At 40.5% G+C, this 16,869-nt stretch overlaps 1 protein-coding gene across 1 annotated transcript; it reads left to right on the top strand.

The window, feature by feature from the left end:
- Positions 1 to 535: 535 nt before the first annotated feature.
- LOC124139635 lies at positions 536 to 15,967 on the top strand. Its single transcript, XM_046506876.2, has 12 exons — positions 536 to 659; positions 1,267 to 1,517; positions 1,877 to 1,980; positions 4,010 to 4,157; positions 4,861 to 5,067; positions 6,212 to 6,275; positions 7,860 to 8,144; positions 9,829 to 9,986; positions 10,556 to 10,720; positions 12,447 to 12,564; positions 13,085 to 13,349; positions 15,089 to 15,967. Exons 3-12 carry the CDS (start codon positions 1,892 to 1,894, stop codon positions 15,168 to 15,170), a joined length of 1,581 nt encoding a protein of 526 aa, XP_046362832.2. The 5' UTR covers positions 536 to 659; positions 1,267 to 1,517; positions 1,877 to 1,891; the 3' UTR covers positions 15,171 to 15,967.
- The last annotated feature ends 902 nt before the right edge of the window (positions 15,968 to 16,869 follow it).

Below are 16,869 nucleotides of genomic sequence, written 5' to 3'. Positions count from 1 at the left end.
CGTGTAGCTCGTTTGGAAGTTGTGAATAAACTCATTTGCATCATGTCAGTACTATTATTACGTTGACCAGTAAAGATCCGACCCGTGAAGATCAGGGGTAGAATAGGTCTTCAACAGCCCATGCTTGCCGTAAAAGGTGACTATGCTTGTAAGAGGCGACTAACAGGATCGGGTGGTCAGGCCCGCTGACTTGGCTGATACATGTCATCGTATCCCAATTGCATGGATCGATGCGCATGATGTCAATCACTGGATTGTCTGGTCCAGACTCAATTAAATACAGACCGCCGTCATATAGCTGGAATATTAATTGTTGAGTTCGTCGTTAAACAACAAACAAAAAACAAAAACAAAGTAAGGATCCGGGTTAGAATTGGTCGTCATTATTGGTTGATTTGATGCGCGACGTGGTCGGGGGGGGGGGGGGGGGGAGGTGGTAGCGTGCCTGTGTGCGTGCGTGCGTGCTTTCGTGCGTGCGTGGTCCACCCAAAAGCCATAACAAAAATACACAAACACAACATATAAACCATTGTAAATTGTACTTTAACATGCAAATCATCATATAATCATTGCAGGATTTTTTGTTTCTTTTAAAAAGGGGGTGACGACCGCCCGAAACACCCCAACCTACCCTGGACCCGCCACTGGTGGTATCCCAGGTGTGTAGATCAATGTTTATTATGTCAATCACTAAGTTGCGTAGAAGATCAATGCTCATGATATGTCACTGGATTGTCTGGTCCAGACTCGACTATTTACAGGCCGTCATGATATAGCTGGAATATTGCTGAGTGCGGCGTAAACAAAAAAAATAAAATATTATTACATTACGTCAATCATATGTAACTGAGGTGAATGAAATTTGTACAGCGGAAGCGGGAAGTAAGATCTGATTTCAATGAGATTGATCTAGGTGAGGCAAACTATGGTTGACAATATAAGCAACGACCCACAATCAGCCAGGTCACACATTGTACACAATGTCGTTAAAATCAGATCTTTTACTCCGATCTTCATTAAGATCTGAGGACATAGCCGTAGAAGGTCGCGTCAGATTAAACTTCAGCGAACTTCCAATCTAAATGAAGGCTCCAAGCGTTCTCGAGCCAAACAGCTGACGGCTATTTAAAACGATTCAGCTTCCTTATTTCACCCCGTTCTTAAATCTGACATTTTGTATGCGCATTTCCTACCATGATAACATGTTGAATTGGTTTTTAATTAATAATGAAAAAATGCTTACGTGTAGTGTTTGTGATTTCTTAGGTAACGCCACCCCACTAAAGTGACAGATGGTCCAAGTTGGTTTCAGCTTCTTTGCTGTGCTAACTTCCAGTTTCCCATTTCAACTGTTCTCGGAAACGAAACAGCGCACGCAAATAGAACAAGAAAAACGACCCCCAGGTGGCGCTTTTCGCGGGAAATCGCGTCATATTCGAACGTGAACAAACACATAGAGTCAGAAGAGGTTCAGCGACAGAGCTGGCTATCAACGATTGAAATAAACTCACTTGAATGTATGTTAGCGTATTTCGTTGGAATTGTGTATGCTAGTACTCGTTTCTGTCAAGGAATTAGTCCTGCTGTGATTATTAACTTTTGGAACGCAAGTTAGTGTATTTTGTCCAGTTTTCGATCAAAACATTACGATTCGAGCAATGTGATTCAGTTTTCAATCATATCAAAATGCACTGTTAAATTCATGAGAATTCACTTGGCGAGGTCAGATATGCACGTGGATTATGTACCAACTAATGATGTTTGCATATTGTGAGAAAGAAAGAGACAAACTTTCTGTGATGATTTAGGGATCTAAAAATGTAATGTAAACAATGCGAAATAATTTGATATAAATTATGACAAGCTTTTGTTTTAGATATCAGTATTCAAGATGCCAACTGGAGATTTGAAAAATAACCTCAGGAAGCTGCAGACAGAGATCAAGTTAATGAAATATCCAGAGTCGGTTGATATCAAGGGGTGAGTTTCTCAAAATATTGTTTACCAGTTTACTTCTTTACTTTATGTACTTATACACATAGACACATGCACGAAGGAATGTTTACTGACATTGACATACAAATAGCTGACCATAGCTAAAATAGTGTAGCTGTCTACTTTGAATACCAGAAACCTTTAGGCTGCTAATACCGTATTTTCTTGAGTATAGTGCACACTTTTTTTCCAAAAAAACACAGCTGTGTAGAAGGGGGTGCGCATTATACACGAATTAATGAGTTTTGATGTTTTTCCCCACATGGAAAGACATAACCTTGAGCACGTAACACCAGAAATACCATGTCAACAAATCCATACTGAAGTACGCAAATTAGTCATGTAATTACACTGTCTGGCTATAAAAAGTGTTCTTTGTATATCTGGACTTATGTTTGTAACTTATTTCATTAATTTTATTCAAAATTCCTTTTAATATTGTTTTAATTAATTTCGGTGAAATAATGTGTGAAGCGATCGGAAGATGCTCACTGCCAAAAGAAACACAAAGTATAGAAACATATAGAGAGGTATGTATGTTAAGAAGAGATGTTTCCAATATGTACTACTTAATGACAAACCTAACAATCAGTCAAGTGTTACCACAGAGTGTCTATTCTTATCATAATATGCTGCTTTACATGCTAATTCTACATGAGACAAAAGGTGAGTCTCGGGTCATGGGTCTATGACGTCACATGTGATGCGTTCATGAGCGTAAATTCACACAACATACCAGTATATTTGTTTGTGAGTTGAACTAATCTAATATCTCTTGAATATGAGTAATTCTTCATGTATTAATCAACATGTATGGTATTCGCAATTCTTTTGTTGGTGAATTTATAAAGCTACACATTAAACAATTGTACAAGAACATTTTTTATGGAGACTGATTGATGATATTACCTTGGCCTTCACAAGTGCAGTTCAAGTACACGTGGATAGCTTGTCCCCCTAGTTCCATAACTATTTTCCTCTGAAGGTAGCCATTGAAAGTCCAGTTAATAATGGTTTGGAAGTTGCTTTAGGGACACTATGCAATTTTTACCCAATAAATTGTTTGTTTGTGAGATGAGTTAATCAAGATGTACTGCTGACGTGCGCGGAAAGGAATTTGCATTTAACAAACTTTTCATGAATACCCAGAACTCTAGATAAGCTGCATATTTACGTAAAATATGGACAATAAGTCGCCATAACCCAGATAATTTGAGTCGTTTGCTTTCAAATACTCTTGAAATGTTTACGAAAACTCAGTAGTATAAGTGAGTAATTTACCCAATGTAGCCATTTTCAACCCGCTGTTATACCCAATTTCTTTAAGGGGCGGTCGGGTAGCCTAGTGGTGAAAGCGTTCACGCCGAACACCCGACATGGGTACAATGTGTGAAGCCCATTTCTGGTGTCCCCCGCCGTGATATTGCTGGAATATTGCTAAAAGCAGCGTAAAACCATACTCACTCACTCACTCACTCACTATAATGAACTAAAATGAGTGGTCCCTTTGGGTTCATTATAACCGTAGTTTATTGTAGGTAGTTGACTGGAACAACATTTCAAGCAGAATTTTTTCAGCAGTTGTCTTTCTGATTGGTTTAAAAATACCCAAAAGACTGAATCCAATGGATGAAAAATATATTGAATACCCAAAGAAAACTATCAAACACTGATAATGTGAATAAAAACTCCATATTTTAAAAAATGATCTAAAGCCCTGACTCTCTGAAGGGACAGAAAGTCGACTGTTCTGAAGCTTTGTTTGTAAACAGAAGCTGATAACCCCCAAGCTTATTCCGTTTCGGCTTCAGTGACCACACTGGTGTTGGTTTATTATGTGACCTAGGCTGGGATAAACACTGGCTTGTAATCTAATCAAGCTGGAAATGAGTATTTTGTGACTGAAACTGTAGTCCCTATGTCATTCTAATTATGTTTCTAGAAATATGTATGAGCAAATGTAAGTGAACTCCTGAATGTCAGATTGTTGTATGTTTGGAATATTGCCTGGCAGGTTGACTCAAGGTGATGCTAAGGCCTTCATGCCCATCCTCCATCATGGCTTCACCAGCTACAACACCAATCTGGCTGAAGAGATTGCTGCCAAGGATATTGTACTGTTTGCCAAGTCTGATGCAACTTTCATAGACTCTATTTACAAGGTAAGAGGACATAAACATCGATTACTTTGTGTTAGAATTTCGGCACATGAAACCTTGTTCACAAAGTACTAATGTTTATGCGTTTGTTTATAACTGTGTAGACAGTACACATGGGAGTATGTGTAGCAATCTGATTGGTTGAACAGAGTTTCACCTAGCCAATGAACACTTGGATTCATCCTGACTCATTTGGAAAATCATGAATACCGTTTAGAGTTCTACATGAGTTTAACCTTTTATTGACAAGATATTGATAACAGAGAAATTACATCGTGTCAAATTATGCAAAAGTAAACATTTTCTGTAACAGCTGTTTCGATGTTTTTGAAGGAAGTGATCTGACTGATAATAAAATATGACTCACTGAAAATGTTTCGTTGTGAAAATAATGTCAACTATGCAGGGTTCCTGCCCTGCGTCATGTGAAACATGTCATTTATTGGTATTTGAAGCTTCCATTTTTTCTCTCTACTCTTTGAGACGTTCCTCAAAACGATATGAATATCCTGTTTGATTAATATTTACAAAAACAGCTCTGCTGTAATATATTTTCTTGGTTGTCATGGAAGCATATGACTTATAAATTACCAATATAATTTTGATTTCTCTATGGCATTAAATCTCACATTTGCTGGTGTTCTTGTTTATTTTTGTGGAAACTTAAACTTCATGTATTCATTTTCAAAATCCTTTTTCCCTTCAGATTCTCCGGGATATGTTTTCCTACAAACCCTTGGTGACCAAGGACCAGTTTTTCTCCACCCAGTTTGCGGAGAGGAAGATCATAATGGTTACAGAAGTCCTCCAGCGAGTTCAGAAGCACTGTCGCACGACCTACTCCAGTAAACCCTCCTCCGCCTTCAAACTCAACTCCTCCATGGACAACATTGCCAGGCCTCCTTCTGGAAGGGTGAGTCTGACAGGCCACAGACAGGTGCAGAGTTGTGTCCCTTAGGCATGCCAGGAACCAAAGACCATGGGTTTAGGAGTGTGGAATTATCAAAATTGTGAACTTGTCCTTGGCAAGTAACAGTAAACCAGTAAAACTTCACTTGTTTGTAGGGGCGGTCGGGTAGCCTAGTGGTTAAAGTGTTCGTTCCTCACGCCGAAGACCCGGGGTTCAATTCCATACAATGGTACAATGTGTGAAGCCCGCTGGGATATTGCTAAAAGCGGCGTAAAGCCACATTCACTCCCTCACTTCTTATTATTATTATTATTGGCTAAAAATGGTTCATACTCGGGGGCCTTTGGTGCCTGCAATTTTCCTTTGACATTGGTGAATCCGATTTTGTATGTCCGTGACTTTTCCCACAACGAATAATGAACTTGACCATTGCTGTCATTGTTGATGCATGGATTGATACTCATGGTGTCAGTCACTGGATTGTCTGGTCCAGACTTGATTATTTACAAACCGCCATCATATAGCTGGAATATTGCTGACTGCTGCGTTAAACAACAAACAAACAAACATTGATATGTCTCCAGTGAAAGTGAAATGTTTGTGTGTAGGAACTAACGTTTTGAGTACATCTTCATTTGAATGCACAATGACCACTCTCCTACCCAGAGTTCCATGCGGCCGGCAGCCAGCTAGCATAGTACCTCTGCCACAGGCCAGCGCCATGTGACAATTCGTCACATCTTTCACAGTCCATTCAAGATATTGCATATGCTTTTCATCCGTTTCATGTTTGACAAGTCTACACATTTTCATAAACAAATGTCAAAGAATGGTTAACTTTCATTGAGAAAGTATGCAAATACGTAAAAATCTACTTGTTTTTGCGTAGTTATCCTATGTTTACATTGGTTTTACAGTGGTGTTATGCTGAGTCACCACTGCGACGGAGTGTGCACAATGACCTGATCTTTGTTTCCGTGACAATGGTGTCCCACAGTCACCTCTTTTAGTAAATGATTTTTATGTTTTGCACAACTCCTCATAAAACACCAATAAGTCGAATAACCAGCCAGATCAATCAAAGAATTAACATGAAGAGTTCTTGTTTCCCACACATCTGTTGCCTCAGTTGCAGTGTTGTTTTCAGATTCGACCTAAGTCTGCAGCCACAGCGACCACAGCGACCACAGCAACAAAGAAAGAGCCTGCAAGTGAGTTCAAGATATTCTTGACCCTGATGCCCTATTAAAATTAGGGGTGGTGGGGTAGCCTAGTGGTTAAAACGTTTGTTTGTCATGCCTACGACCCGGGTTTGATTCCCCACATTGGTACAATGTGTGAAGCCCATTAATTGCTAAAAGTGGTGTAAAACCATGCTCGCTGTTCTGTTAAGATTACCCAGATTTTGGGCTTCAGAAAAGGCACAATGCTATAATACATTGAAATCCATGAATTTGGTTCTGATTGAAATTGTAGTCTGGATTAGCCGAACTGAGCAAGAGTTATGTCCCTTAGTTTGTCAGTGAGAACACTTTATGAAAAGACAGTCATAAACACACAAGCAAGGAGGTTGTTGTATATTAAGACCTTTAAGAATGGTGATGTTAGTGTCAGGGACCCACATGAATTGCATGTAGTTATCTTCAGTGTGCATTTCATCTTCATGCTTTGCACAGATTTTAACTGTTTTTCTGCATAAGAAAAATTTGAACTTTTGCATTTACTTTGGATGCATTTCAAAGATGTCTTCCAGTTAAACTACTGAAGCATTAAGTTACCTCTTTGTATACCGGCTGACAGTGCACAGGCATGTTGGACTCAACAGTTGTAAGCCTCGTTTATTTATGCTATCATCAACCTTTCCGCCTCGTGGTCAAGTGGATCGATTGGGTGCCTGGATATCGGAAGGTCGACTTTCCAGTCTCCAGTCAGGTTATACCTGAAGACATTAAAAGATGGTACTTGGGGTAGAATAGGTCTTCAGCAGACCATGCTTTCCTTAAAGGCGACTATGCGTGTCGTAAGAGGTGACTAATGGGATCGGGTGGTCAGGCTCGGTGACTTGGTTGATGCATGTCATCGTATTCCAATTGCGTGGATAGATGCTCATGATGTCAATCACTGGATTGTCTGGTCCAGACTCAATTATTTGCAGACCGCCGTCATATAGCTGGAATATTGTTGAGTGCAGCATTAAACTGCCTGGCGCTTGGCGTTAAGGGGATATAGCAAATACTGGTCATTTCAGAGTGTTAACTGTGTCTGTAGCGACTCAAGGGCTGGCAACTCTGTTTCATTGTGGTATGATACGTGTGGAATATGTGCTTTACATCACTTCCTGTTTTGGATTATGTATGATCAGTAGTCATACGACCTAACTTGGGTCAAGGAACTTCTTCCAAACAAATGGGTTCTTTTGTAATCTATTTTTTATGGAGATAGGAGTAATTCGACTTCAAAAACATTCCCAAAGCAAAGTAAATCTGTGTAGCCATGACATACAGCAATGAGTCCTGTATTTGATCATGCGATGAAATATTTTGCTTAGATTTGCATAAGTAAATAGTCGACAGGGGGTATGGATTACGAGATTCCCGGTATGATAATATAGAGCCCATGATAATATAGAGTCATACTATACACCGATGTCGGAGCTTATTCTTGACGTTTCAGTCACTGGTTTGTCCAGACTCTATTATTTACAGGCGACCATGCTACAGTGGACGTAAAACAACACACAAACAGAACTACGTTTAGGTTGTAAATTCCTAGTATATTTTATCTGTATTTCCCAGAATCCTCCACCAGCATGCCGCCACCACGTGCAGTGAGTGCCACCAATGCTGCTGCCAAGAAGACAACTCTCAACAGATCGGCGTCAGCCATGACTCAAGTTGAACTAAGCAAGTACAGATCCCCTTCGATCCGGTCATCGCTCCCCGGGCCCGGCAAACCCCGGGTTATCAAGGAGGTCATTGACCCCAACCAGTCATGTGACTCTTTATTTTCCTTGTACACGCCAAGTATTGCTCGAGTCAAACCCCGGGCTGTGGAGGTGGTAAACATGCCAAAGCCTCAAGGTAAGAAAACATACAACCCTTCAAGTAGTTATAAATAATATAGTTTAATCTCAATAATATTTGATACGGTACCTGCTCGGCGTGAAGGTCTGATGATGCCTCCATAGAAGGTCGTGAACCCTGAGCAACCTTTGGCTGCCCAATGAAGGATGTGTGGGTTCTTGAGCTTTGTCACCTTCTGAAATTCCCTTTTTAACAATTAAGAATTTAACACAGATCACATACATTCCTTAGCTGGAGCTACAGTTTGGGTGCAGGTGCCATGGCAGTCAGAAATGTCGGGGTAGGAATTTATCTAGGATTCTAAACTTAGTGCCCATGAAAAGCAAACTGGGGGAAGAAATGATTATTTTGTTCAAAATTGGGATTTAAAAAAAACCAAAATATTTTCCTTGATTCAGAGGTATTTTAACATTGCATTCAGTGTGATTATGTAAAACTAAGCATTGATGCCCCTTCCTTTTTATTGGCCCTGTTGTCAGTGATATACAAGTTACCTCCACAAAGACATCACACATTAACATGAAGTGGGAAAGTGTTATTTCTAATTTGGGAATTTTTACTGACATTTGCCGCAGACTTTGGGCCGAATATTGGCCTTTGAGCAGGACCAGACAAATCCCTGCAAGGTGTCTAAGATTGTCCAATTTTGGTCACTGGTTTGTCAAGATTATCGACAGGCTGCTGAATATTGTTGGCTACAGTGTCTGACATAAACACACAGTTTCTCATTCACCTTTAGTATTAAAGTTGTTTCTTTATGGGTGCAGACACAGAATATAAACCCTAAGTCGATTAAAGTATAATACTTGAGGCTTAGGAGGTATTATATGGTCTGACAAAAGCAATTTCTCCTCTGGGATTCACACTTGCATAATAAAAATGTTATTTTGACAAAACGTTTCTAATGGTTCAAATCATTGTCATTTATGTTTTCAACATCATAGAATTTCATGTTTGATGTTGTGAATGTCTTGTTATCCCCCGCCGCGCGAAGCGGGGGATATAGTATTCACAACCGTCCGTCCGTCCGTCCGTCCGTCCGTACGTCCCACCTGTTTGTTGCCGCGATATCTCAAGAACTAAACACTGGATTGTCTTCATATTTGGAACTATGGTGTATATACAGACTCCGCAGACACCAGTCGGTTTTGGTGACCTTGACCCCATTTTCAAGTTCACAGCAGGCATATCTGCTTTTGGAGTTGGAAAACGGTGTTGCCGCGATATCTCAAGAACTAATCTCTGGATTGTCTTCCTATTTGGTACTAGGGTGTATATATGGACTCCGCAGACACCAGTCGGTTTTGGTGACCTTGAGCCCATTTTCAAGGTCACAGCAGGCAAATCTGCTTTTGGAGTTTGAAAACGGTGTTGCCGCGATATCTCAAGAACTAATCGCAGGATTGTCTTAATATTTGGAACTATGGTGTATATACAGACACCGCAGACACCAGTCAGTTTTGGTGACCTTGACCCTATTTTCAAGGTCACAGCAGGCAAATCTGCTTTTGGAGTTTGAAAACGGTGTTGCCGCGATATCTCAAGAACTAATCGCTGGATTGTCTTCCTATTTGGTATTTTGGTGTATATACAGGCGGGGGATATTTCGTCACTTCTGTGACAAATACTTGTTTCTCTTATTTTATGATCAATTTACACAGAAACACCTTTGTTTGTCCAGGGAATGAATCGGCCATTGATGCGGCAGCTGCTTCACCCACCACGCCCCTGTCCGAGCCTGTGGCGGCAGTCAACGGGGACAGCAGGGATGGGATCAACACAAATGCAGCAGTTCTTTGTTTTCAAGAACTTAATGAGAAAATCAACAATATCATGTCAGTAAGTAAAAATAAATGTCAAAATGACATCTGTATCTTTGCTAACAATGTGATTACACGAACATAGGACCCGTGAAGATCTGGGGTAGAATAGATCTTCAGCAATCTATGCTTGCCGTAAAAGGCGACTATGCTTGTCGTAAAAGGCGACTAACGGGGTCGCGTGGTCAGGTTCGCTGACTTGCTTGATGCATGTCATCGATCCCAATTGTATGGATAGATGCTCATGATATTAATCACCGGATTGTCTGATCTAGACTCAAATATTTACAGACCGCCGTCATATAGCTGGAATATTGCTGAGTGCGGCGTTACACAACAAACCAACCACGAACATAGAATATACATTCGGGTGAGCTGTTTTTTGTCTTCTCTGGGAAACACAGAAAGTTTCTACTACCTTTCGGAAAAGAGAGAGATAAGCAATGAGTATAAGTCAAGATAAGTATAAATGATATTTTTACTCTAAAAAATGCATTTTTGTGATAATAATTCTGCACAAACCCTGTAATAACTCCATCATGAATATAGAAGAAAATAATGTGTGTTACAATCCTCTCTGTCCTTCAGATGCTGGAAGCTGTTGATAGTCGTGTTGGCCAGATGGAGGCCATGTTTGATCTACAGAAGTCCATACCCGCCACCCAGGAGCCGGCGCTGGACATGAGTCGCTGGAATAATGCCGACGCCAGACTCAAACTCCTGGAGAACAGGATGCTTATCTTAGAGTCCAGGGTAAATATGCCTTTAGTTAACAATGGATATATGTCTCAAAGTTAAGATTCAATAATTCCATAATTTAATAATTCACTCACTCACTCACTGCCATTATGGAAGGGTGCTATCGTAAGTCAGTTACGATCTTCACTTCCCACTTTTTCCGTGACATATCTGTCACAGGCACATAGTCAGTGCGTGTACCTGCTCCTGTTATTTGGTACTACGTTTTGTGTATAAATCCTGGAACGTTAGCTCCAGTGTTTATTGTAATTTATTAGTCTGGTTCCAAGTCCTTACTTGCTGTGACCTGTCTTGTAGAATCAACTGACTGGTGACTAGGGCTGCAACGAATACACTATGAGGCGAATACAATTTGTATCACGAATATAGGGTAACGAAGGCGAATATTAATTCACAAATACAAAAACAAGTCAGCAGTTGATGTATTATTTGTTACATTCAATGAAACAAAAGCAACACAAATTATTTGACATGGTTTGTTAATTATTAATATATTACACATTTATATACTGCACTTATCCAGGTGACAGTATCTGCTCAAATGTGACAATGACCAGTGATCACAATACTGTCAAATTAAATATTATAAGAGTGTTGTCTTTGAAGAAATCTATGCATATAATATGTTCTTATGGATATTTTTAGATACAGGGTATGTAAATGAACATGATTGCATATTCATAAATATTCGATTCTATTGGTCATGAATAAAGAATTCAATTCAAGAATTTATACGTTTCGATTCACCGAATACGTGAGTGAATCATAACAGCCCTACTGGTGACCCCTGATGTGTTTACATACTATAAATAGATCGACTTGTTACATCACATGACGAAAACTGGTGACTTCGGCTGATGACATCATTGTGCATGCGCTGCACCTTGGCTTTTGACTAAATGAAGACTAAATGACCAGACGTGTTGTTGCTCTCGTTGAGTTTGGGTACGACCCAGGAATGTAACAACCCCTTCTGGATTGATTGCAAGTCATATGCTAAATAGATTGTTCTTTACAGCTACGCGTTCATTTATATAATGATGTCATACCTGCAAACATGCTGTTACATCTATCTAACATATAGAGATCGTATCGCATGTTATGGTATGTTTTCCTGATTCAGAAGTTCTTGTCAAGGCAGTGTTATAGAATTTTTAAGACCGGCTAGGGTGGGACAAATGCATAGTGTACGATAGGATGAGTTTAAACATTGTAAAGTTTACAATAAATTGTATATTTGTATACCTATCCCGTCTCACGCAATATGACCTCCCGACCATCCCTGCATCACAGCTCCTGTCAGCTCTGTGAAAGAGAATCCTGTGGCAGAGGCAATCACATGATCATGTCGTGTAGTTCACTATGCACAGGATTCCAGTGCGTGACCCATTTGTTTTGGGTAGTGACCCTGGTGATGCTTGGATGTGTTCGGGTGAATTGTTTTTTAGAAGCTTGAAATTTTGTTCAAGCACGTTTTCACATAGGATCGAAAGAAAAAGGAAGAAATGCATAGTGTGATAGGATAAGTATATAAATGTTCCTTTTATTGTAAAATTTACAAATTGATGTTTTTCCCACCATAGATGTTATTCCTAACCACTAAATTACATGACACTGTACAAGCATCTTTGTGAGAGTCAGGGTGTTTGTGTGTTCTGTTGAAAGAATTAACAAAGATATTTCAAATATAATTTCATTATTTTTATGCTGAATGTTTCAGATGCCAGATCCTGATAAAGTGAAGATGCAGTCTCCACCCATCAGCTCCTCTCCAGTCACCCCGGTGTCCGCTGGCAAAACTGGCGCCTTCGTCACCATCGAGTCATTTGTTAATGGAGGTATGCAGTACCCTTCTTATAATGGAAGAGAGAGAGAATGAAATGTAGGGTGACCCCTGTTGGGCAGAATAAGTCTCATGCAGTAAATGGAGATTAAATGGTCACAATGGCTGTCTGAATACTACTGAATAAATTCACAGTTGGTAACTGTAGTGGTAGTGGCTGTCTGAATAAAGTCACAGTTAGAAACTGTAGTGGTAGCGGCTGCGTGAATACGACTGAATAAATTCACAGTGGTTACCTGTAGTGGTAGTGTCTGTGTGAATAGTACTGTGTGTTTGTTGTTTAACGCCGCACTCTGCAATATTTTAAATATATGATGACAGTCTGTAAATAATCAAGTCTGGGCCAGACAATTCACTGGTTGACATCGATCTATGCAATTGGGATACGATGACTTGCATCAACCAAGTCTGACCACCAGATTCTCAGTTGATATCGAACTTTTTCAGATAATGTCGCAACATGATTCCATGCAAAATCCTATGTAAATTAATGGGTAAAGTTCTTTCATTCATAGAATCTAAAGTTCGTAAAATGGCGCGAGAAGCAGAAGCTAAGATCCGATCTCACTCCACTGACGATGACCTAGAGAGGGTGTCGCCTATCAGGAAACCAGCGGCAGTTGAGTTGCCGAGCAACAAAGGGGGTCAGGATGAGATGTTTACCCTGATCCCCGACCCCGAGCCCAATAGCTCCAGCACCCCAACTAAAGGCATGGGGGGCGTTGGCCTTAAGTACGTTGACACGCCCACACACAACCAGGCACAGAGGATTGAACACCTGTGAGTACCCATTACTTCGTAGTCATTACCTGTTTATTCTATTGGCATGTGAGTTTAGAGCAAGTCTTTTGTCAAAATATTCAAAATCTCTGTTACTCTTTATTGTGAAAAGATGCTCCAGTTTTCTGTGCAGATTGTCATCTTTACCTGATGGGATCTGAAGTTTGGAATTCCAGTCCCAGACGACCTGATTGGCCCAATGCCCATGGTGTACCTGAGTAACCATTAGGGCTGGGACGATATATACCACCTGTGCGATATGATATGTATCAGGATACCTTACTCACGATCCAATATGTATCATGACACTTGCATGTGCTCTTATCTGTGGTGCAAAAGCCATCTTTTTAATAGAGGATGGCCAAATACCTGGCACACTGATGATTTACAGTTGGCAGTGTGAAGTATGGCACAACAAATGAAAATATTTATGTTTTCACTATTAACTTGCACTACTGTTTTGTGTTTAGTGGAACAGTTATTAAAGCAAATGTAGCAGGGGGCGTGGAGTCATCCCACAGATGACATCCTTACCTTGTCAGCTTGCTGACAGGGTTAACCTCTTTGGTCACGTGGACAAGGCGTCCAACCTCGGATCAGAAGGTCCGTGGTTCGAATCCCATCACGGGACTCGGAAATTTTATGGCCGCTACATTGGCACCCAACGTTGGGCTGAGCACGTTCATATTAAATTTGAGCAAAATAAGCCTCAGTACCCTACTATGTGGCCCCGGAGGTGCCTTCTGTTGACGGGGGAGTATGTAGCAGGGCATGGAGTCATCCCACAGATGACATCCTTACCTTGTCAGCTCTTTGGTCATGTGGACAAGGCGTCCGACCTCTGATCAGGTCCGTGGTTCGAATCCCATCATAGGACTCAGAAATTTTATGGCCGCTACACAAACATTTAAGGTCAGAATCAATATTTTTTACTTAGTGTGTGACTGTGATCGATACTTGTATCGAGGAGTAAAAAATCGTGATCCACCAATGTATTGGTGTATCGTCCCACCACTACTGACCATCACTGTTGACTTTCTCCCACCTCCATTATGTTGTAGGGTGACTAATATACTGTTCAAAGTGTTATTAAACCCAACTCAGGGAGGCTGTTGGTGTTTTGGCTGACTATTAATCATATTGAATACACAATGCCATTTAGAAAGTGGTCAAATGTAACATATGTTATATTTGGGATAACACTTTCTTAGTAAAGTACAGATTCTCGTACTTTTTGGGGTTGAGTCCTGTCCGGGATTGCCAGCACACAAAGTCAGCGATCTAGACTACCAGTTGTCGGACTTTCATTTTTGTGGAAGCCTCGGTGGCTGAGTGGGTTAGATCGCTGACTTTGTGTGCTGGCGATTAGGTGCCTCACTCTGGCAAGTGTGGGTTCGAATCCCGGATGGGACTCAACCCAAAAAAGTACGAGAATCTGTACTTTACTAAGAAAGTGTTATCCCAAATGTAACATATGTTATATTAATCATATTGTAATGTGGGAATAGGGATCCACGGGTAAACACTAAAACAGTGGTTAGTGGTTCTGCTGGTAACATTCCGGAGAGGAATAGGTCCCATGTACCTAATACTAAACAAGATTGGATGGTCAGTCTCAATGCTTTGGTTGTTTATGTGTCACAATTGCAGGTTACAGGGATATGGTAAGAATATTTTGTTGATTAGTGTGTTAAGAACATCTACTTACTCACCTAAACACACTCTACAATCTGTTGCAGTATGCAGAGTACAGAATCCATGCTGAAACCAGTCCAGACCGAGATCCCGGCCGAGGAAGTTCAACGCCAGGATGTTGACTAATGAAGAACGGCATCTCTTCCAGCCTCGAATACACCAGTGAAACATTTCCATACCACAAAGTATTTATTGAAGACACATGTATGACCAAACAACCTTGTGATACGACTTCTTGAAACCCGAGACTGGTGTTTGCAGGACGGGGCCTCCAATAAGTGATGCCTCGAGTGACTAAAATGGGTATTAGTTGGTCACAATGGCTACCAAGCGTGATCAAAAGCAGCACAAAAGACTATTTCTTCACTGCTGCTAATAATATGGAATTGTATCCTGACGCCTTGGATTGTTGCCCACATCGACTATGGTGTTTCTGGTCTGAGCTCAGTAAATTTGCCGGCAGTGTTTATGCAATCGAGTATTTCTAAAGCCCCTTTCACCCTGATACATGAATATCATGTCTGGTTTAAGAGGCAATGGCAATGAGGATTAGATGGCCAAATTGGGTGCAGATTGTTGGGAGGATAATAAGCTGGTTGTGAATCACACTTTCAATCCCTGATTTGCCTGGTATTGGGGTAGCCTTGTGGTTAAGGCTCATCACTGCGGAGGGCCAGGTTTGATTCCCCACTGTACTGGTACAGTGTGTGAAGCTGGTTTCTGGTCTCCCCTGCCATGTTACTGGAATACTGATTAATGCTGCTAAGGACCCAACTACTCAACCACTCTGGTAGGCTTGACAAGCTGTAGTGATGAAGCTATAAAGTTGCTGACTCAGAATTATTTGCCAGTCACTCACTCGTAAATACCAAGTACCGTATTCGACGTAATAGGTGCTCAGGGCGCTCTCAAAATTGGGAGCTCTTATTAGAATATTATTTTGGTGGAAAAAAAACATAGTTGAAAGATAAATTTCATGGTTTATGCTGACAGCCTGAAATGTTTGTGTACGAAAGATATATTTTTCCAGAATTTAATTGCCCTTAAATAAGGGTGCATATAACAACACGCGTGTGCGTACATTGGTCAATCGGTAGGGATGCTAATTGGGCTTGTTCACTTGCCAATATATCAGCAAATATCTCCGTGGGCGCTTATTAGAGCGGAGCGCTTTTTACGTCGAAAACGGTATGTACTATTTTCCTGTTGCCAAATTGAAAATCTTCAGTTAAAAAATCCCTTCACTGGGATCAAGGAAGAACTTTGTAGTGTCAGCCTCCTCCCTTGCTATGATAGCCCTGTGGTGACAGTGTTAGCCTACCACAGGCTGCAAGTTTGACTCTCAAGATGAGTACATTTGCAGGATACACTGGTGCCCTGATGTCCCTGTGGGCTCTAGTCATACACTACTAAAACCATGTATTGTTATTTTATAGTTTACACATTCCATTAAATTCTATAAATTCTGTGTATTTATCTTATTCAATTATGCCTGAAAAAGAATGGGTGGACAAAAAACAAATGTTTTTCTCTCAATTATGTTTTGGATGGAGTCGATGTGTAATGCTAGCGCTTGGCCAAATTGTGAAGTGATATAGTTGTAATGATGTAACAAAAGTCCAACTGATTTTCAAGTTTTGTATGTTTGTAGATATTGATAACAATTTTCCCTCCATCATCTGTTCATATGTGACATATATACAATTGTTGACATCTTTTTCATTAAAATATGCACAACCACCTGTGTCTGGTCTTGTTCTCTTTGGCAATGGCCATCATAGGAATGCCTAGGCTGAAGCAGAAGACTAAAGAGGGAATTGGGAGG

This window comes from Haliotis rufescens, unplaced genomic scaffold (genome assembly GCF_023055435.1).
Source record: "Haliotis rufescens isolate VD_foot unplaced genomic scaffold, xgHalRufe1.0.p SCAF_7, whole genome shotgun sequence".
Taxonomy (NCBI): Eukaryota; Metazoa; Mollusca; class Gastropoda; order Lepetellida; family Haliotidae; genus Haliotis; species Haliotis rufescens.
The sequence above is the reverse complement of the archived record's forward strand: the minus strand, read 5'-3'. Positions and strand labels throughout refer to the sequence as shown.